Below are 27,582 nucleotides of genomic sequence, written 5' to 3' on the forward strand. Positions count from 1 at the left end.
ATTTCTATCATGCAAAATGGGTGAATTATTGAAACTAATAGTGGCATATACTGAATGCTTCATCCTCTCAATTCATTGCATCCCTATAGTTGGTATACTATCCTATGCAGGAAGAAGGAAGACAGTGTTGCTATATTAATTTATATACTAATTTTCTCTCCATAAGTTACTCAAAGCAGCTACGGTAACAATTAAAAGCCAACACTTAAAATATTATAAATCACTATATAGATCACTATAAACTAGCCCAAATTGGAAAGGGATGTTTCCAATTAACCAATTGGGAGCAAAAGGAAAGCCTTTAAATAGAGGCCTTTAAATGTGCCTAATAAATAGAGCTTGGAAAGCATATGCATTTTCAAGAGAATTTCTCCAGTTGATGTTACTTTCTCAATTGATTCATCCCGTGGTCCCTAGGTAGTTAAGTTGTGAACTGTTTAAAGTTTAAAGGCAAATCCTTAAACTTTACCCTGAAAGTGCAGATCTTGCATCACAATTATAATATGTATCAGAGGTGGGTTTCAAATCTCGGCGCTACCGGTTCGCTCGTACTCTCTCATGCGTGTGTGATGCTTCTGCGCATGCGCAGAAGTGTCTGGGCGGGTGGGCAGAGCTTCCCACTGCCACCACTACCAGTTCAGCTGATCCAGGCTGAACCAGCAGCAACCCACCTCTGATATGTATGTAATATTATACACCAGATGGCAGCCTATTTGTTGTACGTTATACCAACTGAATCTTCCAGGTAGCTACTCTCAATCTGGGGTGGAAAGTTAAATATTTAAGTTCTGTGTTATCATGGGATGCCTTTGAGAAGAATATAGCTTTAGTGAGAAGAATAACTTCACATTGGCAAGCATACTAATGATTGCCAAAATGGAAGGAACAAATGAAAGATTGTTTTCTTCCTTCTTTGATTTGTGAAAGAAGAGAATTAATAGAACCGCCATCATGTTCCATCAATTAATTATACCATCATAATTCCAAGACATGTAATATATTTAACATATATGAAGTGTTCAAGAATACAAACATCCAGATGCCAGAGCAGATTGATAAATTCTGAAAAATATCCCATCACTGTCTGTTCTATGCATATCTTTCATGGTGGATCATATGGACAGAAATTTTATATATGTTTTGACACACAAATAATGAAGGCTATCCTGATTGGTGATCAGTGATCTGATTGCTTCATTCAGGTCTTGGATTCCCAATAGCTGTTCTCTAGAGTTCTGGGGTCTGAGTTGGAGCCAGAGGGGCTCGTCCTTTTGCAAGGGCAGGATGATTAGTCCTCAGGTGGTTTCCCAAAGCTGTGTGAAAGAGAATCCATAATTATTATAAGAATTAGCTTATACCTATATGTCCAGTTTTAAAGGAAGCAACTCCATTGCCCAAGCTAATATCCTAATATTTCAAAAAGTCTTTATCAATGTAGGTGATGACCAGACTGAGCCTGAGGGAGGGATCAAGCACATCATTAGCCTTGGATCCCTTCATACCCACAAGAAAACTCAGTCCAGTCCACCTTGAATACACAGTTGCGGGGGGGGGGGGGAATAAAGCTGACATCTCAAGGAGAAAAGTTTTAGAATTGTAATCTTGTTGAGTTGCTACCGCACTCACTTTGCTACCGAACCAGTAATTGCACTCGAACCAGTAGCAAAGGTAAATGGATTTCACCCCTGGTGAAACCGAACCGGTAGCAAAGGTAAGTGGATTTCACCCCTGGTTTGGGCCCAATCTGGCCAGTGATGAGCAGCCTCCTGCTTGCTGCTGACTGGCTAGTTTGAATGAGTAGCTTCAGGGATTGGGGCATAGCAGCCAATCAACAAGGGGCTTGCAGTTCAGTCCAATGAGACAAAGGAAGTAAGCTCCTTGTTGATTGGCTGCTGCTGCTGCCTCAATCCCTAAAGCAGGAGGCTGCTGTGGCCCAGTCCAGGCCAAGACTTGCTGGCCACATAGCCCCAGCCGAAGTCTTTACTCAGAAGCTGGTGGGGGGGAAGCAATTGTGAGGATCCCAGGGGAGCATGAGGCCTCAGTGGATTGGGGGACACCTTGGATAGCCTACTCCAGCAGTAAGCCCCACATGCTCTTCCCCACTCTGAGATACCCCATGTGCATTTAATGATCTGTGCATTCAATTAACAGATGCATTGGGGAAAGCAGGAAGTGATCACATTCATTTAACGTGATTCAATCAATTGAATCCTCCAGTTATGAATGAAACTGGCAGACTATATTACATTCGTAACTCAAGGATTATCTGTGTAATGAGAGTAAGGGAGGGTCTCAGGGAAGTCCTGCCTCAGCACTTGGCCACCACAGGTGCCCCCCCCATGAGGCCCATGTCATGCCCACCATGGTCACACATCCTGGGTTTGTTCCAACCCTGGAGGTCAAACACAACCCTGATGCAGCCCTCAATGAAATTGAGTTTGACACCACTGTTCTAAGTTGAATCATAGTATTATGCATTCATGGGATTTTTAGCAAGATTTTTCTTAAATTGTAAAGTTATTATTGTTAAAAAGTGTAGCTATGGCAAAATATTGTTTTAAAATGTAACCTATAAAAGATTTTAAAAATAAAGCTTTTTGCTGTCTAAAGTTGCCTTGTAGTGGAAATGGACAGATAAAAATTTAATAAATAAATACATTCTGAATTCTTGATCTTTAGTCCAGTAACTCCAAATTGGTTGATGAAGGTGAGCAGTTAAAATATTGTTGAAGATTTCCATTTTGCCCGAACTTCCTAAAAATACCATCACCAAATAATAGCACTTTTTTCATCAAATTGCATGCATATGAACAGAAAATCGCAAAAAAATGGGGTGATGGGGAATACAACCTGGTTAGCCTAGCCCTGATCTGCAGAATGGTTTCAAACATAAATTTGAAAATAAACAGTAACAAATAGTAAACAAGTATATTAATAATATTCAGCTTCAAACCAAAGCCTCATGAAAACATCAATTAATAGACTATACAGTAGTATGCAGCACATAATTCTAACCATTTTTGAAACAGATATTAAAGTTGACAGAGATAAATATGACAAAAGTATCATTTAAAAAATCCATAGTCTTGCTGAAAAATGAGATGGTGTAATTCAATCTTCGTGATGACAAGCACATAGACAGAAGGATGAATCTGTTATATTATTCACCCCAAACCCCATTCCTTCCCCTTCTTAGGATGGGCACTGTGTGAGGGGATACTGCAAGATTTCATGACAACTGGCCATGATTCCATATGATACCTGCACTGATTATCAATGTGTTCTTCAGCAAATTCAACTGGATCTATGTGTTTAAACCTGGAAAGGACAAAGATGCAAGAAAATTGGAGACTGTCTGCAAATCCATATTTTAGGATCTAACAGAGATGCCTTTTTAAATATCTCAACTGATGCAGGCTCGGTTCACATGGAAAAGAGAAAGGGAGAAGTTAGTGTTGAACTTAAATTGTGGAATATTCTACATCAGGAAGCAAGATTTGTTTACCAGTATCATAGAATTCTTGCTTTTTTCTCAGGATTCAAATCCATATTCACTGAGTCATAGCCTATGAGGTACCAGCTGGTTCAAATTATCCAAGTGAATTCTCTGTCAATGAGCCATAAAGGAGATGTCACTTATCTCTTCCAGACTTCTTTCAAGGAAAGATACTCCAGCTGTATCATTCATCCAAATCGCTAATAAAAATATTGAAGAGTAACATGCCTGGGATTGAACCCCATGGCACTCTAAGTAGTATCTTCTCTCTAATTCAATGAAGAATCATTAATAAGCATTATCTGAGTTCAGTTTTTAAGCTGGCAATGTATTGAACTAATACTCAAACTATTTAGCCTACATTTAGTTAATTAACTAAACAGAATGCCATGGGTATGTTGTTGAATACATTACTAAAATCAAGATATATTATGTCAACAGCATTCTTATAGTCATTAAGGAAGCTAGTAGTTCTTCCTAAAAAAAGTGAGATGAAGTTTGACAAAATCATGATCCAAAGCCCTTTTCTGTAGCAAATGAACAAAGAATTTATATATTGCAGGTTCTAAGGGGCAATCAGTATGCTGCATACATCAGTTGCCCCTTCCTTGCATCTAGATATGTTTCTTTCTAAAGGCACAAAGAATACTTACTTATCCAGGGTGATGTGTGCCCATGTTACTCATTTCAAATACTCCCCTTCACTCATATAGTCCATAAAAGACCCTGTCAACTCAGCAAAATCTTCCAATACAAGACTGGTAGAGTCCTCACCAGACAGGTCACTGTCAGGCCGAGATTTCCTAGGATGAGTAGAATGAGACACAGGGCAAGGAACCACAGGAGCTGTTTGGCCAATTGCAGGTGAACCACCTATAGGCATTACTGGCTCTTCATACTCTGCCTTTTCCATCTCTGTGTCTGAAGCAGGTCCTAAGACATGATAGAGGCTGGGTAAGCGGATGTCAAACTGGAGGCCAAACTTCGCAAAAAGCTTTTCATTCAAGGCATAGATCTTTTCTGAGATGTCATAGCCAAGGAGGACAGAGAAGAGACGAGCAATATAGTGCTCCTTAGCCAGAAGCAAATAGAGCTTCTTCCTTTGCCAAGTGATAAAAGAGGAGTCAATCTCTGCTGTCAAAGTTACCTGTCAAAGAAAGAAGAGAAAAAAGTTCATTTATTTGTTTTTAAAAATAATGAAGTCACTGTGTCACCTCACATTTTGTTAGATTTATTATACAAATGTACAAGAAATCCACATTTTGAAATAAATTCATATTTAATATTCTGTTTATTTATGTACATTTTCATCTTTGAAAATGAATTTTTACAATACATTGCTCAAGTATTTCTTGAATAGCTTGGAACACAATGTACGTATAAGGTTTGTTGCAAATGTATTTTTACATTTGTACTTTTAAAAATCTCAGTTACATTGGGAAAGTGGATTGATCTTTGAGATTGACAAAAGCAAGAGAAGCATGGAGAGCATCTCTTTATTTTGAATGAGGATAAATAAGAACATAAGCAAAGCCCAGCTGGGGCAGTTTTCCTTGGCCAATCTAGTCTGTTCTTACAGAGGCATACCTAGTGCATGAGGAAGCCCACCAGTCTCACAGCAGATGGTCTTTAGAGGTAGTCACGCCATCATTAAGGCTAGTAGCTTTGACTTCCATGTATTGGTCCAACACTTTTTTGAAGCCACCAAATTAGTAGCCAGAACATGGCTACTAGCCAGAACATGGAACATGGAAATTCATGGTAATGAATTTCACAGTTGAATTGGGCATTGTTTAAAATCCCCCGGGGACATATAAACCACATACAAAGATACTGAAGAAACTCTCTGATGGTCTGGTTGAAGTTTTCTGTGAGAGATGTGGAAGAATTCTTGAAGTACTAAATGACTGAACAAAAGTCAATATTATTTGCATCTTGAAAAAGGAGAAGAAATAGATCCCAAAAGGTATAGAGCTACCAATTTCACATCAGATTATGTGATTATTTAATCACATAATTTCATATACTAGAGGCCACACAACCAAGCAAAACAAATAGATGTCCTTTTTGCTAATCAGTTAACAAATGAAAGTAGAAAACATACCACAGTAGTAATGGGAGATTTTAACTACCCTGACATCAACTAGGAGACAAACTGTGCAACAAGTGGGAGATCAAACAGATTCCTGACCAACCTAGCTCATAACTTTTTCATCCAAAAGGAAGAGGAGGGAACTAGAGAAATAACTACACTGGACCTTATTCTTACTACAGAGAAGAAGTGATAGAGAGGATTGAAGCTGCAGGAACTTTGTGGGATAGTGCCCATGTCATATTAGAATTCAATATAATGCAGACACAAGCAACAGAACATAATCAAACCAATGTCTTAGATTTTAAAAGAACTGATTTTAACAAACTCAGAGAGAGTTGGGGAAGAATTCCATGGATGAAATTCTTAAAGGGGTAATCAACTCAAGAAGCCTGAGAAACTCTGAAAAATATGATTATAAAAACCTAGTCTAGTTCAATCCCACTGAAAAAGAAAATGAAAATAACCAAGAAAACCCAGCATGGTTGCACAAAGAATGCTCTGATAAACTGAAAGGAAAAAAAAGGATAAGTACAAAAAAATAGAAAGAGGGACAAATAACTAAGGCAGAATACCAACTAATAGGCCAAACCTGCAAAGATGAAGTAATACTTGTAACAAATGTCAAAAAAATAATAATAAAAGTTTCTTTCAACACATAAAAAAGAAGAAAAAAGTCAAAGAAACCATAGGTCCACTAATAGGAGAAGATAGTAAGGAAGTAACTTGAAGTAGAAAGAAAACAGAACAGTTTAATTCACTTTTTGCATCTGTACAAGCCAACTTACCAAAAACAGAACCATAAAATACAGGCTAGGAATGCAGATTAAAATAAAGATACCTGTTAATGCTAACAAGATTCAAATCACTGGTCCTGCCAGATTACATCCCAGAGTTCTGAGGAAACTGACAGGTGGGTTCTTAGAACCATTGAACAACATCTTTCAAAGTTATTGGAGCAATAGGAAACTACCTGAGGACTGGAAAAGAGCTGATGTGGTTCCCATCTTCAAAAAAAGGGGGGGGGGGACAGATCCAGGAAATTACAGACCAATCAGCATGACATCAATGCCAGGGAAGATATTGGGAAAGATAATCAAGCAACAAATCTGCAAGCACCTAGAAGCAAAGTTAAAACCAGAAGCTAATATGGGTTTGTCAAAAACAGAAGAAGGCGGGGCTTAGCAGTGAGAAGACGGAGTTTCAGGCCATTCCTGAAATTCTCCTATTCCGGAAGAAATGGACGGGTCGTTTACGATCCTAGCTGTCCCGTAGAGACAGTGAAGGTTTGGAGAGATCCAGTGACCTCAGAGATGCTCGCAGGTCTCGGGGGGGCTCGGATTTCAACCCCTTTTGCCATCCCTTTCTGGATTAGCTGTATGCTAACCGAAACTGCAGGCAGCCCCTAAGAATGGTAGAAGTGTTTTCAACTGGTAAGCTGATTTTATTACTCAAAGAGAGATGGTCTGCATTAAAATCTAAGCTAATTGAAACCAAAGAACAGAAGAATCTAGCGGCGAATTGGTTTTTTTTTTAATGGATTTATGGCTGGTGGTTACCCTATTTCTTAAATGTTTTGAATGCTGATTACGTGGATAAAGGAAAGTTTACCCTACTTCAACATTCCCTTCAGGCTCTCATTAAGTGGGCTGTAAACCAATTTACTATAATTTGGCTTCTTATAACTTGACACTTTTACTGCTCGGCTGTGTTGGTCTAAGATCAGATAAGACTGCATAGCTCTCAGCGTGTCTTTACTTGCGAATATCTTCTGCGTCACATCATGGCGTCTGTACTTGCTTCAAGTGATTCATTTCAAAAGATTTTTTCCGCTTTTCAGAAGTTGTTTGATACGTATGAAAAAGCTTCAGAAAAATCTGAAAAAAAACTGGACTATCTATTGTTTTTAACATCAAAATATGAAAGAAAGAGAGCGTTGAATGTTTGAGTGCTCCTGAAACTCAAATGAAGAATGTCAGAAAGGAAGTCTCTCAACTTGCTGACACGTCGGGCGTCTGGTTTATTTCGGAGGCAGAAAGAGAAAGAGATACAACGCTTGAAAGAAGGGAAGCCATACAGAAAATTTATCTCAAAAGACAGATTGCAGGAGGAATGAGAAATATTAAAGAATCTATACTTTATGAAACATTATTTGCAGAATTTTCGATACCACCCTTGAAAATCAAAAACAAATTGATTACAAGCCAAGGACAAAGTTATTACATCAGAGGCACCCTAAGCAAAAAGGTGCGAAGATACTTCTCTTTGGACTTGCTTATAAAAACGTTTGGAGAACTTGTTTTAAGAATGGTAACAGGACCAAGGAAGTTTTGCTATTGGAGAGACATAGGCTGATAGATTGAAGAATACAATTGAAAATTAGCTAAATCTAATTACTCTTATTTGTAATAGATATAGCTGAATAATAATTGATATTGATAGTAATGTATATAATGTGGAGTTGATATGATAAATAATAATTGGATATGAGAAAGGAAGGTTGGAAATATTTTTGGATTATATATAAAGGTTATTAATCACAATAATTATCACCATTAAAAATAAAATAAAATATATACAGTTAAATATTAATTAATATGGGGAAAATGTTATGATATATGATATAACTACATAAAGAAGGGAGAATGATAATAAACTATACTGCATGGAAGATGGACCTTTTGGTATTAAATACTATGGATGTTCAGCTAAAATAGGATATGAGGATTTGATGTTAATAGAGGATTTTACAAACAAGTAAATGAAATGTCAGCAGGTGTTATGGATTAATTCTTTGGCATAGTTAAGGATGAAGGATGTTTAAATAACTGTAGTCAATTAAAAGTGGAGGTATAATGATGTTAAGATAGTAAATATTTGAGTTAAGATATTTGAATTAATATGAATTAATGGAAGAGATGCACCAAAACATGTTGTAACCAGCTGATATACTTTTTTTATATATATAATATATATCTGTGTTCTTTTTTCTTTTTTCTTTTTGTTTTGTTTTTGTCTTTGTTTTTGTTTTTTGTTCGGTTTTTTCTTCCCTGCCTTGTCGTTTGTTCTTTTTGTCTTTTTTTTTTTACCTTTTTTTTCCCCACTAGTGTGGGCATGTATTGTTTAAGATTATTATTTTTATTAATATCTTTAAATAATAATTACAGTCAAATGAAAATGGATATATGATGATGGTGATATGTATGAATATTTGAGTTAAAATGCTCGAGTTAACATGAGTTATGTTTGTTGACTGTGGAGGAGATGCACAAAAGTTTATTTGTGACTGACTGACACACTTTCTATAGCATGTAAAGAAAGATGTTGTACTTGTTTTAAATTAAAAATTAAAAAATCTTTTTAATAAAAAAAACAGATCAACAAAAAATCTTATTTCGGAAGAAGGCGGGGCTTAGCAGTGAGAAGACGGATTTTCAGGCTATTCCTGAAATTCCTCTATTCCGAAGGAAATTGGACGGTCCTTTTCGGACCCAAGCTGTCCCGGAGAGACAGTGAAAGGTTGGAGGAGATCCAGTGACCCCAGAGACGTTCGCAAAGTCTCTGGGGGGCTTGGAATTTAACCTCCTTTGCCAGTTCCTTCTGGATTAGCTGTAAGCTAACTGAAACTGCAGGTTGCCCCTAAGAATGGCGTGAGTATTTTCAACTGGTAAGCTGATTTTATTACTCAAAGAGACACAGTCCACATAAAAATTTAAGCTAATTGAAACCAAAGAACAGAAGAATCTAGCGGCGAATTGGATTTTTTTTTATGGGTTTATGGCCGGTGGTTACCCTATTTCTTAAATGTTTTAAATGCTACTTACATGGACAAAGGAAAGATTACTTCAACATCTCCTCTGACTCTCTTTAAGTGGGCTGTAAACCAATTTACTATAATTTGGCTCCCTACAATTTGACACTTTTATTGCTTGGCTGTGTTGGTCTAAGATCAGATAAGATTGCACAGCTCCCAGCTTGTTTTTACTTGCAAATACCTTAAAGCCTCTAAAGGGAAAAATACTAACTGTGTCACAAAATATGGCGTCTATGCAAGTTTCAAATGATTCATTTCAAATGATTTTTTCCGCGTTACAAAAGTTGTCTGACACGTATGATAGATTTGAAAAAAAACTGGACTATTTGCTGTTTTTAACATCAAAATATGAAGAAGAAAGTGAGAATGTTGAATGTTTGAATGTTCCTGAAATACAAATGAAGGATGTCAGAAATGAAGATTCTCAACTTGCTGACACTCCGGGAATCTGGTTTACTTCGGAGGGAGAAAGAGATGCAACGTTTGAAGGGGGGGCAGCCATACAGAAGATTTATTTCAAAAGACAGAGCGCAGGAGGAATGAGAAGCATTAAAGAATTTATACTTTATGAAACATCATTTGCAAAATTTTCGATACCACCACTGAGAATTAAAGACAAGCTGAAAAGTGCAACAAGCATAGGACAACGCGTAGGACATTATATGAGAGGCATCCTAAGCAAAAAGGTGCGAAGATATTCCTGTTTGGACTTGCTTATAAAGACGTTTGTAGAATTTGACCCACGAATGGTAATAGGATTAAGGAGATTTTGTTATTGGAGAGACACAGGCTGATAGATGGAAGAATACAATTCAAAATTAGCTAAACCTAATTATTCTTATTTGTAATAGACATAGTTGAATAATAATTGATAATGATAGTAATGTATATAATGTGGAGTTGACATGATAAATAATAATTGGATATGAGAAGGGAAGGTTGGAAATATTTTTGGACCATATACAAAGGTTATTAATTACAATAATTATCACTATTAAAAAATAAAATAAAACTATATACAGTTAAATGTTAACTAATATGGAGAAAATGTTACGATATACGATATAATTACATAAAGAAAGGAGAATGATAATAAACTATATGCATGGAAGATGGAATTTTTGGTATTAAATATTATGGATGTTTAGCTAAAACAGGATATGAAGATTTGATGTTAATAGAGGATTTTATAAACAAGTAAATGAAATGCTAGCATGTGGTTATGGATTAAATCTTTGGCATAGTTAAGGATGAAAGATGTTTAAATAACTGTAGTCAACTAAAAGTGGAGGTATAATGATGTCAATATGGTAAACATTTGAGTTAAGATATTTGAATTAATATGAATTAATGGAAGAGATGCATCAAAACATGTTGTAACCAGCTGATATACTTTTTTATAATATATACCTGTGTTGTTGTTTTTTCTTTTTTCCTTTTGTTTTTCCTTTTTTTTCCCCTGCCTTGTTTTTTGTTTTTTTTGTCTTCTTTGTGTTTTGATTTTTTCTTTTCCCACTGGTGTGGGCATGTGTTGTTTATGTAACAAAAAAAAAAAATTAATTAAAAAAAATATCTTATCTCATTCTTTGACAAAGTGACTAAATTAGTGGATCAGTGAAATGCTGTTAACATAGTGGCAACCCTCAAAATGACTTTAGCTGAAGCCATATTCTTTTTACTTTGTTTCTTAGTTGCCATACATATGGGACGAGGGGGAACTATGGGGTGTGGGATAATTTCCTTCCAGGTGCCAGTGATAAGGCCCATGGTAATCAAGGTTGTCTCAACATGATCTCATAATGACTGGAAGGAGTAGCTGAGCAGCCTACCATCTACCTGGTTGGTTATTGTGACCAATGACATTAGGGGGGTGGATGATATCTATTTCTTTTATTATACTGAAAATATGGGAAATATTTAGAATTGGTTTCACATTTGAATGTGCTGATATGATGTACCCTATAAAATGGATCTTTGAGAGAAGCACAGCCTCAATGTCCTGAACTCATTGGGGCCCTTACTCGGAACCATAACACATAGTATATTTAGATTTTAGTAAAGTATTTAATAAAGTAGACTGCAACCTACTTCTTGGCAAGCTAGAAAAATGTGAGATAGACAGCAGCACTACCCGATGTGTTTGTAACTGGCTAACAAATGATATCCAACATTTAGTCCTTAATGGAACTACATTTACATGGAGAAGAGTAAGCGGTGGGGAACCCCAATGTTCCATTTTGGGACCAGTACACTTTAATATCTTTATGAACAATCTAGATGAGGGAATAGAAGGGAAAGTCATCAAATTTGGAAATGACAATACTGTAAGTGGCACAAATAGCCAACATCCCAGAGTACAAGCTGAAAATCTAAAATGATTTTGATTGACATGAACACTAGGCCCTATCTAACAAAATGAAATTCAATGTAGATAAAAGTAAAATTTTATGCTTAGGCAAGAAAACCTAACTGTATAGGTACAGACTAGGTGAAACTTGGCTTAATGCCAATAACTGTGAGACGGATATTGGAGTCCTAGTGGACTATCAATTAAATATGAGCCAACAGTGTGCAGCAGCAGCCCAAAAAGCCAATGCAATCCTGGGTTGCATTAATAGAGGGATAGAATCAAGATCACGGGAACGTCTAGTACTGTTTTACAAAGGCTTATAAGACCACACTGAATAGTGTATCCAGTTCTGGCAGGGACTTGCAGTCAGGGGAGGCAGGGGAGGCAGGGCCTCACCACTGTCATCATGAAAAAGAAAAAGAAATTTAAAAGGAAAAAGGCTGAAGTAGTTGCTGCCAGAGTCACAGTGGATGACTCTGCTTAGTGCTTAACTGCAGGAGGAGGCGAGAGAACCACGTGCCCCCTTTATTCTATCTTTATGATCACTTGAGCAGAGTTAAGCAAGGGTTAAAAGGCGAAAAATTCCTTATGCAAAGGAGGCACGTGGTTCTCTCACCTCCTCCTGCTCTGGCAGCAGCAGCTTTTGCCTTTTTCTTTTTACATTTTTTACATTTTCATCATGGCAGACAAGAGGAGAGTTGAAATCCTCTGTGACACAGCTGGAAAAGGTATGTGGGTCCTGGGTCGGAGGGAGGAATTCAAAATTATTGTAATTTGTAAGTAATTTTTTATTGTGAGTAATTTTTTATCTGTGTGTATGTGTGTTTGTTTCGTCACTCAAACAAACTCTCTCTCAATTTGAGAGAGAGTTTGTTTGAGAAGAGAGGGAAGGGGAGAGGCAGGGAGGGCAGCTTGTTTGAGAAGAGAGGGACAGCCTTGTTTGAGAAGAGAGGGGCAGCCCACCAGCAGAGGCGGGTCTTTTACCCGCCTCTGCTGGCGGGCTGGCACTTTCTTTCTTTTGCCTGCTGTGCCCCCCTTCCCTTTCTCCTCTCCCACCCACTGGGAGCCCCATCCTGCTCACCTCTCCCTTTCCTCCTCCTCCTCTCCCCTTTCTTCACCGGCTGCCACCTCGCACCCCGCCTCCTCCGTCCCCGACGCTGTCCCGAACAGAGGCGTCTCGTGTCTATGGCGGACATAAACGCGAGACGCCTCTGTCGGGGAGAGCGTTGGGGACGCTGCTTCTCGCCGCCACCGCACTCTGCCTTCTCGCCACTGCCTCCTCCGTCCCCGCCGCTGTGTCCAACAGAGGCGTCTCGCATTTATGGTTGACATAAACGCGAGACGCCTCAGCCGCCGCTGCGCTCTGCCCTCTCGCTGCCGTCTCCTCCGTCCACGCCGCTGTGTCCGACAGAGGCATCTCGCATCTATGGCGGACATAAACACGAGACGCCTCTGTCGGGGACAGCAGCGGGGACGCTGCTTCTCGCCGCCGCCGGGCTCTTGCCTCACCAACTGTAAACCTCACTGCACGTCACTGAGTTCTGGTCACCACAATATAAAAAAGATGTTGAGACTCTGGAACGAGTGCAGAGAAGAACAACAAAAATGATTAAGGGGCTGGAAGCTATAACTTATGAAGAATGGTTACAGAAACTGGGTATGTCTAGTCTAATGAAATGAAGGACTAGGGGTGACATGAAAGCAGTGTTCCTATATTTGAGATGCTGCCACATAGATGAGGGTGTCAAACTAATTTTCAAAGCACCAGAAAGCAAGACAAAAAACAATGGATGGAAACTAATCAAAGAGAGAAACAACCTAGAACTAAGATGAAATTTCTTGACTGTGAGAAAAATCAACCAGTGGAACTAATTGCCTTCAGAAATTGTGGATGCTCCATCACTGGATGCTTTTAAGAAGAAACTGGACAGCCATTTGTCTAAAATGGTATAAGGTCTCCTGCTTGATCAGTGATTTGGCCTAGAAGATCTCCAAGGTTATTTATTTATTTGTTCGTTCGTGCACACATTTATTTATTCATTCATTCATTCATTCATTCATTCATTTATTTATTATCCCAACATTATGAAGAACATTACCTGAAATGTTCCCTCTTCAGAAGGCCGCAATGATTCCCACTCTGGGGAATCCAAGAACTGATATGGGAAAACATAATGTAAAAACTGTCCATCCTGACTTACTTTAACCCTGCAGAAAGAGAGAAAGGAGGGCAGGGAAATTATTAAAATTAAAAAAGCTGTTGTGCAATTGCTGAATAATTAAAAGACATATGATAAAGTCCATGCAGGTGGTCATTTATACACAAACAACACCATATAGGATAGAGTTGTTTTAGACATTAATATTTGTGGCAGTTTAAAAAAAAATACTGTTCAACAATATCAGATTGTTCTGCACAGAATATAAGTAACATGAAGACAAGGCAAGCAGGTGCAAAGAACAATAGCAGTCAGGAAGAAGGAAGTAATAGTGAGGCTTCAAGCTCTGTGTGCAAACGGCTATTCATTCATATGCCCCTAAAAGAAGCAAGCATGTCACAGGAAGCAAGCTTCATAACTCTAACCAGGGCTAGTAAACAATGACTTGTTGCAAGCGGAAGGTTTGATGCGACAACTCCCTTCCCTTTCTGGCTTCATCCTTGTTCCGGAGCATATGTTCACAACAGAAGAAGGGAAAAACTTTTTAATCAAAGCAATGATGCCCCATGAGTCAACGATTCTGTCTTAGACAGGTAGAGCCTTTTCAGAGTTCCCCTCCCTTGTTGGGTATAGCCATTTTGTGTACTGGACAGCCATTTTGTTCAACTCTGTTTGCATCTACCTATTTTGTCTGTGATGAAAACCTGTGACAACCTATAATCTTGTCCCACCAATCAAGAGACTTTGCCCATCTAAGAAGAGATCTTAGAAAAGACATGCCAAAGCCCTGATCATTGCCTAGAGAGCATTCCCACCTTCCAGACTGGATCATGACCTTGACATCTTTTTGTAGCAGAGCTTCTTTTCTACATTGTTGCTGATGCTTGTTATATGAACCATACAATGCTGCCAAGATACTATTGTTTCTCAAAACAGGGGACAAATTTACCTAAGGGCAGGCGTGTCAAACCCGATCACATCGTGGGCTGTATTGTAACATATCAGGATGTCTTTTGCCTTTGCGGAGCTGTGGTGGGTATGGCCCAGTGGTGGGTTTCAAATTTTTTTAGAACCTCTTCTGTAGGTGTGGCCTGCTTTGTGGGAGTGGCTTGCCAGCCATGTGACCGGGTGGGAGTGGTTTGCTGGCCATGTAACCAAGTGGGAGTGGCTTTCCAGCCATGTGACTGGGTGGGCGTGGCCAACTTGTAAAATGTGGTGAAACTCACTTAACAACACTCTTGCTTAGCAACCAAAATGTTGGCTCAGAAACTCTGGCATTTGAAGCACGCAAGTCTTAAAGCTGTCAAGTCACAAGACCCTTGCACCCCTAACCCTTTAGAAAAAAAAACCCTAGGGGTGTTCAAACTGGACAGCTTTAAGACTTGTGGACTTCAACTCCCAGAATTCCTCCTCTCACTCTTCATCTTGATGATGTGTGGACGGGCAGGGGGAGGGAGCTGGAATCGGTTCTAAACAGCTCTGTAAATTTGTGGAACCTCTTCTATAGAAGAGGTTAGAACTGGCAGGAACCCACCACTGGTATTGCCTGCACAGGCCCAGGCATGGCCTGTGTGGGCCGTATCCAGCCAAGACCGCCAGTTTGACAGGCCTGCCTTAGGATTTTAATAAGCATTGTATTATTGAATGCTTCCAGGAAAAAACACATCAATTTTCAAGGATATATTTGGTTCTTACATTGTTCTAGGAATTTTAAGAGGGATTTTAAATATTTTGCATTCAGGCTGACTAGACTCCTTGGTTTCCTTCCACAGAATGAATTCTGAACAGTATGATTAAGGATACATACCTGGTAAAAGTTTTCTGCATTTCATCACAATGACAAACCAATTCCAGAACACCATCCAGTATCGCTAAATTAAAACATTATTGTCAAAAGTAAAGGTTAATCTTGTGACTTCACTTGGCTTTGCTATTGTTCCAGGCTGCCTCTGTTTCACTTGGCTGTACTGCTAATTTGCACACACTCCTAAAAAGGGACTGAGATATGGCAAAAAATAATACTGGAGGCCAAGTTTTAACTTTTAGATACCTTATGTACAGTGTTTCAACACGCTAAAGTTGGGTGTGAACAAATTCTACTAATCATATTATTAAAGCTGTACACAGTTTCTTTTATTCCAAAGGAAGCAAGAATATGTTTACTGCCATAAGGGTCTATAGCAATTTTTTTCACCCAGATGTTATATGGCATATGTGGGAAGTTTTATTTCAAAATATATCATGTTTCCCCCAAAATAAGATCTGGTCTTATTTTCTTTTGGGCCCCAAAATAAGCACCAGGTCTTATTTTCATGGGATGTCTTACCCGCTTACCTTAGGACCACCACCGCCATGCATCCCACCCCTCAACACCTGTCGCACTGCTGCCTGTCTTCTTCTACAGCTGCTCACACCGCTTGCAGCCAGATGCCATGTGGCTTGTCCTGCCGGTGCCACCACTCATAGCAGGAGGCTGCATGGCATGTTGCACCATTGTGTGTGCAAGTGGCAGCACCACGCAATGTGCCACATGGCATTCTGCCGCAAGTGGCAGCACTGGCGCAATGTGCCATGCAACATCCTGCCAAAAGTGGAGACACCAGCCTGATGCACGACATAGCGTCCAGCCGCACGTGACCACAGAAGAAGTTTGGCAGCAACACAACAGGTGTCAGAGCATGGGAGACCTGGCGGCAGTGGGAAGCTCCACCCTCCTACCCCTACCCTAGCTTGATTTTTACGCATGCACTATGCCCCACCTCATACAACCAGACAGTGGGTGGGGCTTAATTAGGGCTTATTTGCTGGCAGGGCTTATATCAGACCCAAGTGTGAAAATTGGGCTAGGGCTTGTTTTCAGGGTAGGTTGTATTCTTGAGGAAACACTGTATTTTATTCCTTATACTATCTCCATCTTCCTTGAACTTTTACAGAATCGACAATGGACTGAGAATCAGCTTCTTTTCTAGATAATTGACAGACAAGGTGAAACTAAATTAGCAAGTAAAAATAGCAAATGGGGGAAAATATTTTACTCAAATCTCCTCAAACTCCCAAATAACTTATCCAGACCTAATCCACATATCAAAGGAGAAGGTCTGTAAACAGAAAATACAGTAAATTAAAAAAGAACTTTACCATGCTTCTCAAATGTCACCCTAGATCAGCATGTATGCACTTCCATACTCAGGATAAGCTCCCTTATAAAACAATCTCGCTATATCCCATTTTTCTGCAGTTGCTCCCAAGGCAAACCTCCTTGCTTTTGGAAATAAATACTTCTTCTTTCCTCACAGCTATCTGGATTTCATTTTTATTTACTCTTGTGCTACCCCGGCTTGAGTTGAAACTCCAAATTATTCTTTTGACACCTTCAACAACCTAAAATCCATAAAACAGCACCATCCGGATTTTTAAAAGTGATATTTGAAAGACTGTCCTGCGCTTCAAATGTAGCGTGTAACTCAGAAACTGGATTAATTCCCTTGGTTTTCAGGACCCGTTTACTGCAGCTGTATTTCTGGCATTAAATTTATTTTTCTAGTAATTGGCTACCATGATCCTTCTTGATGACTGTCTCTTCTGGGAAAGTCAGGATCCAGCATGACTTATTTCAGTCTGATTTATCACATTCTGCCCTTCTGCCCTTGGGGATTCCCAGTGCAGCAGTGGGAGCTTGATAGAGCTCTTCATTTGGAACAGGGTATATTAGATCCTGACATTGTCAGCCATTTCAGTGTCTTGCCCTTTGCAATACTGGGGAGAAGATTCAACCCTTTTTGTAGAACAAACTTGTGCCTGTCTACTGGAGACCTGTTGACCTGCTGCAGACCTGTTGGCAGTAATTCAAACTCCATCCTCAGATCTCTATCTGCCAACATAAGTCTCTTTTGCCCTGAAGACAATCTCATCTGTTCTTTACTCTCCGGTCAGAACCCAAACACCCCCAGGAGAGTTCACAAAGTTGTTTTCAATTGCCAGTTCTCTATGCAGGATATCTAAGGCTTTCCTTGGTTGTATACAATTTGGACAGCCTGGCAGTTTAATAAATTACTGAAATGTTATCATACTTCCAATATACATTTTCACTCACATATTTCTTCTGGAAGAAACACATATTTATACATTTATTTCATAACCAAAAAGGTAGAACTTCAATATTCCATATTTAAAGTATTTTTATTAATTTGTTTCTATTACTTAGGTTTATTTTTAACATCTTGTCATTTGTACTCACTATGTTGTAGTAAATTGTATTATGCGCTCATGCTGATGTTTTAGAAATGCTTTAAATTGTAGGGATTTTTACTACACAAGACCTTAGATCATCTTGACAAATGATTGTTCAATATTTTCTTGAAAACCTCTATCTCTTCCATTGTTCAATTGTTATCATTGTCAGAAAGTTCCTCCTTCGTTCCAGGTTGATCTATCTTTAATGAGCTTCCACTCATTGCTTCTTGTTCTACCCTCAGGAGCTTTGAACAATAAGTCAACCCATCCTCTTTCTATGGCAGCCCCTCACATACTGGAATACAGCTATCATATCAATCTCTAATCTTTGTCTTCACTGAGGTAGATATACCTAGTTCCCTTTAACCATTCATCATACCATTTAGCCTCCAGACTCCTTACAATCTTTATTGTTCTGCTCTGCACTATTTCTAAGATCTCAGCACCTTTTTTGTATCGTGGTGACCGGAACTGTATTCCAAATGTGTCCTCACTAGCACATTACAGTGTAGAATAGTGGTTTTATCACTTCTTGTGATCTTAATAGCAATGGCAATAGCACTTAGAATGATATACTGCTTTACAGTGCTTTACAGCCCTCTCTAAGTGGTTTACATAATCAGCATATTGCCCCAACAACAATCTGGCTCCTCATTTTACCAACCTCGGAAGGATGGAAGTAAACCTTGAGCCGGTGAGAATCAAACTGCTGAACTGTGGGCAGCAGGCAATCAGCAGAAGTGGCCTGCAGTACTGCATTCTAACCACTGCACCACCACAGCTCATCTGTTGATGCATTGTCTTTTTTGGCACTACAGCAAACTACTGGCTCATATGTAAGTAGTGGTCCACTAGGATAATAAGGCACAACATATTTTGTGAGACTTGTCCTGACATTACGGTCTTTAAGTTGAGCCTCCTGATTCTGCTCTTTTTTTCCTACGCTTCCGTGTTCAAAGGAAGCAAAGGTCCATTATTGGAACCCTTTAAAATTAACTAAGTTCAGCCAATAATGCAGATGCTGAACATGCTGTTTTTATTCTTTTTTTTGATAATCCATGAAAGTTTCAAATTTTGTTAGCACGTTAGTTGGTTTTGTGCATGTTTTGGACTTTTATGAAGTTATTTCAACCTGACCTTCACCTTGCACCTGCTATATGTGGAAATTGTAAGTTCTATTTCTAAGATAATATTGCTACAGCATATGAAAACTACACCAACATGGCTCTATTATAGATAACAAGCTTTTCTTTATAGCATATCTGGGCCTGGGGCCAAACTGTCATGTAATCTTGGAATACCTTTCTTCTCCACAGAGTGCTTGTTCTGAAGAATCATTCCATTACTATTTTTGTAAGGGAGACCTGTTTGTTTTTACCAAGCTGCCATCACCTCCTCCATCACTCTTGATAAATTTGTCAAGGGCTACAATAATGTGTTGAAGAGGGAGGAAGGGAATGTCACAGCATCTGTTCCAGTGGCGGGTTTCAGCTCCTGTTGCAACTGGTACGCTGCAACGGGGCCAGATGTCCACCACGTGTACGCGTGCAGCGGGCGCATGCGTACCCACACCCGTGACACTCCAGCTACTCGGCGGAGCGTTGTGCAGGCACCATATGCCCCGTGCGCATGCGCAAATGCCCCAGTCGGCTCAAATAGAGGTAAGGAGAGCTGGAGAGCGGGTGGGCCCTCTGGAGCACAGGACCACAGTACCCGGTGCTCCCAGCAGGCACCGGTACACTTATACCGGGGTGTACCGGTCGTATCCCACCACTGATCTGTTCGGCTATTACTTCAATATCTTTCTAGATAAATTCCACTTGTAGTATCATTGCTTTAACCCTGTTAACAATATTTAAGAAATAATTTCATTTTTGTATTCTATAAAGCCTCTCCCATTTAAATTCAAAGTCTCAATGTGTTACATATTATGGCATTTTGTCTCTGTTTTCCATAAATTTTGACTTCCATTCTTGGCATATATTTAACACCCAACAGGCTTTTTGTTGTTTCCTTAATGTTTTACTTATCATCAATAATTTTCTTTTAAAGGTTTAATGGATTAATCCCATTCCCCCAATGTTTGGGTTTGAAAGGCAGCCCATTTCATGATAAGTACATATTTTCAAGTTCTTGGGAGTTGTGTTCAAATCCTGAAAATCATTTTTACCGAGCTACACTAAGGTACACCTCTTTTGCTAAAGGTTGGAAACATAAGGACAAATTTTTATTATTGTTATTGGTTTTTTGCAGTCAATCAGATGTTCAGACTGGGTTTGGCATTTTTGTCTACCCATCGAGCCCTTTCCAAGGATCTGGGATAGGCAGATGTGGATGTTTGATAGTGTTACAGATGTTGTCGCTGGATGTAGACCATCTTTTGCAGTTGACTGATGGTGAATTTGTCAATGCCAATGGTGTTAAAGTGATGCTTCAGTTATTTTGGGATTGGACCAAAGGCACCTTTTACTATTGGTACAACCTTGATTGCTTTTTCCACAATCATTCTATTTCTATTTGCAGGTCTTTGTATTTTGTTATCATTTCCAGTTTTTTCTCTTCTATTAAGCTGCCTTCAGGTACTGCCATGTTCACTAACCACTTATCTCATTGCTTTTCCCTCAGTTGGGGGAGGGGAGACCTCCCAAAGTCATTTTTTTGTAATAAACAAACAAAGAAGCCAAAGACTAGTAGATTGCTCCATTTAGAGAAGATTACGGATCCAGGGAAGAAAGAAGCCTGCAATCGCCCCCTCCCACCATTAATTGGGCACAGAGGAGGCAAGGAGTGGCTGGGAGGGGATTCAGCCATGTTGGAAGTACACAAACAACCCTTCCCCTTAAAAAAAAAAGTTAAGCCCCGGAATAAAAGTACCAGCAAAGGGGGGAAAAAAAACTCCAGAGAAGTTGTTCAGGCTATAGAAAGTCTGGGCATACTGAGAATGATTTACAGCTGTTAGAATGTAAGAAAGCTTAACCAGAGGTAGTTTCTGAAAATACTTAAGCGGGGCAATAAAGATAAGCAAGATTAGGCTAGAAACAACACACAGAAGTACACTAGAACGTCTCCTTCCTGCCTTCCTGACAGGATTAATCCCTTAAGGTGGGAAAACAAAAGCAGATTCACCGAACTGCTCAGAAAGTTAACAACCGATTCTCCCGAACTGCTGCGAACTGGCTGCATCACACCACTGGGTGGTTGTTATTATTATTGGTGTTGTGTTGCTATTGTTAATCTTCAATTTGATTCATGGTCTGGGTAAAAATATAACAGTTCTAACCAAGGACCTAACAGCTGTTAAGGTTGTTATTTATTATTATCATCATCATCTTCAACAGATTTCAGTTATATCCATGATTACTCCTAATTCTTAGTATGATTGGAGCTATCCAGTCTCCTTCTCAAGTACTTTGTTCTACAACAACAGTGAAGAAAAAAAGTTATAATACAATAAGTTATTAAAAATAAAGTTATAAATAAACAAAAATGTAATAATTTTAGCTTTACTTGGTTAATTATAAAGGATTGAGACAATAAAACTTTATTTAAAGAGTATAAAACCTGATGTTGAGACTCTAGAAAGAGTGCAGAGAAGAGGAGCAAAGATGATAAAAATCTGGAGGCTAAACTGTGCAATGAATGAATGTTTGAGCAGGGTGTTGGATTAGAAGACCTCCAAGATCCCTTCCAACTCTGTTATTCTATGATATTATCAGCTTAGAGAAGTACATAAAGTTAATGAAAAGCTGCCAGCTTTTACAACATACAGTAAATGGCTTGGGGGGGGGGATAATATATAAAGTATAGATTTTCCTATTTCACATTTTTATAGAAAGTTTTGTAGAAAATAACTAATCACTAAATATATGCAAATATAAATTGCATTTTTTCTCCAGAAAACATTTTGAAAAACATAGTAGGTTTTCCATAGGATCTATGATAGTGGGAGGTAATATGATCTGGAATTCAAGAGGGTTATGTTATTCAAGAATAACATAACCCTAACCAGTTTCCATTATGTTATCTACCTTAAATTAAGAAAACTAATTTACACCAGTGGAAATTAAATCCTGTATTACTTTTTTAACCAGTGGTGTCACACATTCTGTGTGATTGGTTGTACGGGCAAATCATCCACCACCTCCTCTTCTTTAGGGGTCAGTGGAGGATCAGCTCTGGCAGCCTGGCCTCAGCTGCCTTTCCCCAAACCTGGACAGCGCTACTCCCACCTCCCTGGGGTCCAAGCTGCTGCAGCAAGCAAAGCGCCACTTCAGCGGTGCTTATCTCCAGTCAGGCTGCAAAGCACAGGGAGCAGAGAGCAGCTACACCCACAGAAACAGAGACCAGCAGTTGCCGCTACTGCTACCCTGCTGTTGCTGCTGGTGATGATAGTTATAGTAGACATGAACACATCTTCACTGTATGTTCCTCCGCACCCAGTCTCGTGGGAGGCGAAATGGGAGGTGCCCTGCTGGCAGAGCCTCCAGGTGGAAGGCGAGTGAAGGGCGCACTAGTGGGAGGGGCTGGCCATCCATGAAGCCAGCTCTTGAGTAAGGAGGCCCGGGGCTTGCTTCCCTGCCTTCTTTCTCCGAGAGCTGCAGGTGGCAGGTTGCCGCCCAGTGCAGGTGCCCAGGGCAGCCTCAACCCCTGCCTCCCTGCTACCTCCAGGTCCATGCAAACTCTCCACCAGCCCACCAACCTAGGGAATGGGGATGCTCCCAGTTCTGCTGGGCGGCCGCTCCTTCATGACCCCTTGCCCGCTGCAGTTGGGCTTTTGGCAGCCCCGCTTTCTCCTGATGCCCCTTCCTAGCTGGAAAATGCTCCAGAACAGCCCCACTGTACCAACCTGGTCAGGTGCTGGGTTGGTCAGCAGCCAGCGCACCGCCACCACATGACCTTTATAAACAGAAATTAATCAACTTCTTTTAAACTTTCCATTTCAATGAAAATTTTTCTAAAACTTCAAGAGAGCAGCAACCGGGTGGGTGGGGGCAGCAAGCAGGGGAGGGACTGTTCCGGTACGGGCCTCTGGAGGCCCCAGTATGCAAACACATGCTGGGTTTCTGGCACCAGTCTGTGCGTACCGGACTGGACCGGCTGAAACCCACCTCTGGTAGGAACAATGCATCCAAAAAGGAGCTGGGCATTTTGATTGGTCAAAAGTTCCATACAATCAAAAGTATGATGCATCTCCAAAAGAGGGAGGGAGGGAGGAGAAAAAAGTGAAACTGTAAGCTGCATCAACAGCAGGAACAGTGTCTGCTAGATTTTCAATGAAGTTTGAAGGTGTAGTTTTAGATATATGGGGTTAGTAGGTCTTTTTAAAAGAGTTATGGAAGGTATTTGTAGAACATGAAAAATCACAAAAGCAAGATGGTAATACTAGAAGTGTGTAAGAAAAGTTAAGAAATACAACTCATTGTCTCAGCCATGTTATATTGCAGTTAATATTTTGTGAGGCTTTAAATAGTTACTGTAAATGAATGCTTTATCTGTTGATGCTGTATGCAATCTTGCACGTTTTGTCGTCTTGAATAAAAATAAAGTGTTTTTTTTTAAAATAAGTTCCTGGCTCTGTTTTTCTTTATTCTTTGCCAGAGACTCTTTTTTTTTTTTTTTTTTTTTTTTTTTAGGTATAAAATATTTTATTCAATTTTCACATTCCATTTGCAATCATTTATATACAGGGTATTTACTATAAGAAAAGAAAAAAAAAGAAAAAGGGAATAAAACGAACAAATAAAAAGGAAACACAACTCATCATTCACAACCCCACCTAACCCTTGCATCCTCCATACACCCCATCTACCCCCTCCAACTTTCCTTTCTCCCTCTAACACTCCCCTCCTACTTCCCTTTCCCCTCAAACCTTCCTTCTCCCCTTACTCCCCAGACACCCTCCTTACATTCCCCTTACTCCTTACATTCCCCTTACTCCTTCCTTACTCCTCCCTCTTCCTTCCCTCTACCTCCCTCCTTGGTGTATGCCTTTATTCGAGTATTGTTTGATCTGATAAAAGTAAAGTGAACCAAGGAAAATAATAATAATAATAATAATAAAAAAAAAAGAACCACCGTATATAAATACATTCTTGTTCTTATTAAAACTATATTAACACCCCCCCACCCCACCCCCCCACAATCCCCATCCCTAATCCTCCCGGCTTCCCAGGGCCCACACCTGGCACTACCTTCTATCTAAAATATCTTGTATACATATGGATTAAAAAATAAAAGTAATATATCAGAAAAAAAAGAAAAGCAGAGAAAGAAAAAAAAAAGAAAAAAAAGAAAAGAGAAAAGAGAAAAAAGAAAAAAAAAACCACTCTTCGTGTTGATCTCAGCCCCCCATCTTTATCTATGCTTAAATAGTATAAATCATTCTATCTATATTTTATTCTCATCTCTTACTTCTTTGCTATTTACCCCGACCTTCTGTAGGCTCTCCCGTTCCCTTCCTAAACCTCATGATCCCTTCCAATAAGATTTAAGCAGCGTGGTTCATGCCATATATTCAAATATAACTTTACAGACAAGTAATCAAACTTTCCCTTCTAGTAAAATTTAAACAACGTAAATGATCTTTCTTTACCCCTTTTTCAAACAGTAATTCAAAATAATCTAACCAGATTTCCCCTTCTTAGTAAAGTTAAGCAGCGTAGATCAGATATTACTTTACACAGGAATCAATTTCTATCTTAAGATAATTCCAACCAACTTCCCCTTCTAATAGAATTTAAATAACTTAGTTCATTCCACATGTATTTTACCCTCATCCCCCACTTGTCTGATATTTACCACTATCAAATTTATACTACCATTTGTTTAAAATATAACTCAGAGCGATTTGTAGCATGAATCATTCCACATATTCCAATAATACTTTCAACAAGAGTCAGTTAACCTTCTATTTTAAGGTAGTCGCTTCTAACAAAGTTTAAACAACATAAATCATTCCGCATTCTTTTTACAGTTATCTTAAGATAATCCCAAGCGGCTTCCTGTTCTAATAAGCTTTAAACAACATAAATTTTGCCCTCTTCCCTTGCTTGTCTGATATTTACCTCAAATAACGTAGTTCATTCCACATGCATTTTACCCTCATCTCATGCTTGTCTAATATTTACCACTATCAAATTTATACTAGCGTTTATTTGAGATGTAACTCAGAACTATTACAACCAACTTTCCCTTCAAATAAAAGTTAAATAGCATGGATCATATTCAAATAATACTTTCAGCAAGAGTCAGTTAACCTTCTATTTTAAAATAGTCCCCTCTAACAAAGTTTAAACAACATAAATCATTCCGCATTCTTTTAACCACTATCAAATTTATGCTAACATTACTTTAGAATCTAGCTCAAAGTAGTTTCACCCAGCTTTCCCTTCTGATAAAAATTAGTCCACTTTTTCTACCGGAGAGAGGTCTCAAACCCCCATTCAGTCCTCAACTTTAGGAAGTCTTTTGAAGTATCTAAATTCTCGATCTGCGTTCTTCTGCTTCTCCGAGGGAGGAGGGGCTACCCCCTCCATCTTGCAGCCGCATGGCCAGCCGTTTGCTTTCTCCTTCTGCTTGTCTCTCCTCTCTTCCAAGCGCGTCAGGAAGTCCCGCCTTCAGAATCCTAGAATAGAAATCTTGAGCCTCCGAAACAGAGTTAAGACGAAATCTTTGATTCTCAAATGTAACCGTGATGCCGGCAGGGGCCTCCCATCTGTATCGAATCTGTTGACTCCTAAGCTCTTTAGTTAAAAAAGTGTAATCCCTTCTTGCTTTCAACATCTGAAAAGGTATATCTTTGAAGACAATCACGTCCTGGTCATCAACTCGGAGACTGTTATTATGAAACTTTTGCACAATCGCGTTTCTAGATTCTTTTGTAGAGAAATGTATAATTATGTCCCTCGGGAGCTGTCGCTGTTCCGCTATCAATGAGTTCTGGCGATAGATTTTCCGAATCTGCCAATCAAAGTTAAGTCCCGGGCTTCCCAGCGCATGGCTGAAGGCTTCAGCAAAGGTCTGTTTCAAATTCTCTTGCTGCTTTTCACGGAATCCTCTGACTCTTATTGAAAATGCCTTCCTATCAAAATTTAGCATCATAAGCTGTTCTTCGTTATTTCTAATTTTTTCTTGTAAAATTTGAATATTGGTAGTCAAATCAAAATTAGCCTTCTCCAGACTTTCCAATTTGTTCTCTATTTCAGCAGAGTAATCTGACAGGGCAGACACGGCTGCAAACGTATTCGCCTTCATTTGATTAACTTTAGATTTTAGATCATCATAAAGTTGCAATACAAATTCCTTAAGTTCTTGCTTAAAGGCATTAAAGATTTTAAAGAGATATTCCTGTGTTAAAACTTCTCCAGTAGAGGGCGTAGGAGACAAAGGCTGTATTTCCAAAAAAGATTCTTTAAATTCTTTAGACACATTTGTAGCAAGACGCTTCTTTGATCTGGGTGCCATAATAAATAAACAAGTAAGCAGCGCTTCGCTCCCCTCTATTTCCAAAGAAAAAGAGTTTATTTTGTTAAGGAGCGGTCTGCAGAAAGATAAGCCCAGCTAAGTACATCCAGTAATCATCCACGGAGAGAAATCGCCATTTTGAAGTCTATTTAAACAAAGAAGTCTTTAAGACGAATGGTGCTGGTATTTAAGATAGTAATAAAAGCATAAATCTCACAGGGGTGGTACCCTCCCGTATCAAATCTAGCTTGAAAAAAAACTTTGTTTTGTCCTGGGGGGGGCTAGCCTGTCTGGGGCTGCCAAAAAAAAAAAAAGGCAGCTGAGAAGAACTGGCCGGAGATAAAAGCTCCGCTTCGGCTGGATCTAATCTCTTCCACAGCCAAAAAAAGAAAAAGGCTGTGGCTTACGAATAGACCCTAGTCTACGGAGCTATCCTCCCTGCCCCTTTCTTAGCCAAAAAGGGGTGCTATCTATGATCTTATTTAGATATACAGACCAGATCTCTGAGGAGCTCGGTGGAGCCCTCCTCGGCAACAGGCCACGCCCCCAGGAAGCCTCTTTGCCAGAGACTCTTGATGACTCTAGCAATAATTTTTTTAGCAAGCATCAAACAGATCCCCAAATTCCTGCATTTCTATTGCAGGCATTTGCTTTTCTTTCACTATCTAAACACATTATCTCTGGGCCACAGTAAGACTACATGTTGGTAGATTTGGATGCCTTTTTCTGCAAGCAAATTTCAGAATATATTCTTACTATTTCTTATTAAGTTTTATTTTGTTTTAAAGGAAAGGCAATCTGATTATTTCTGATCATTTTTTTGCCTGATTCTTTAATATCAACCTTCACTTGATGAAATCCTTCTGACTTGGTTTGTTTTATTTATAAAATAGCTAGTTACTACAATTAGACAATGTTACAAATATGACAAGATCTAAAATAAGAACTTATTCAGAAACTAGGAAAAAGTAATTA

General features: G+C 39.2%; 1 protein-coding gene across 1 annotated transcript in view; it reads right to left on the bottom strand.

Annotated features, from left to right (window-relative positions):
* Positions 1-1,214: 1,214 nt before the first annotated feature.
* The window catches only part of POPDC2 (popeye domain containing 2), a 30,315-nt gene continuing 3,947 nt past the window's right edge, over positions 1,215-27,582 (bottom strand). The window contains exons 2-4 of the mRNA XM_032212735.1: positions 13,852-13,960; positions 4,150-4,643; positions 1,215-1,313 (exon numbers count right to left, since the gene is read on the bottom strand). Coding sequence (XP_032068626.1) covers positions 4,179-4,643; positions 13,852-13,960 — 574 coding nt within the window. The 3' untranslated portion in view covers positions 1,215-1,313; positions 4,150-4,178. The remainder of the gene's footprint in view (positions 1,314-4,149; positions 4,644-13,851; positions 13,961-27,582) is intronic.

Source organism: Thamnophis elegans, chromosome 3 (genome assembly GCF_009769535.1).
Source record: "Thamnophis elegans isolate rThaEle1 chromosome 3, rThaEle1.pri, whole genome shotgun sequence".
NCBI lineage: Eukaryota > Metazoa > Chordata > Lepidosauria > Squamata > Colubridae > Thamnophis > Thamnophis elegans.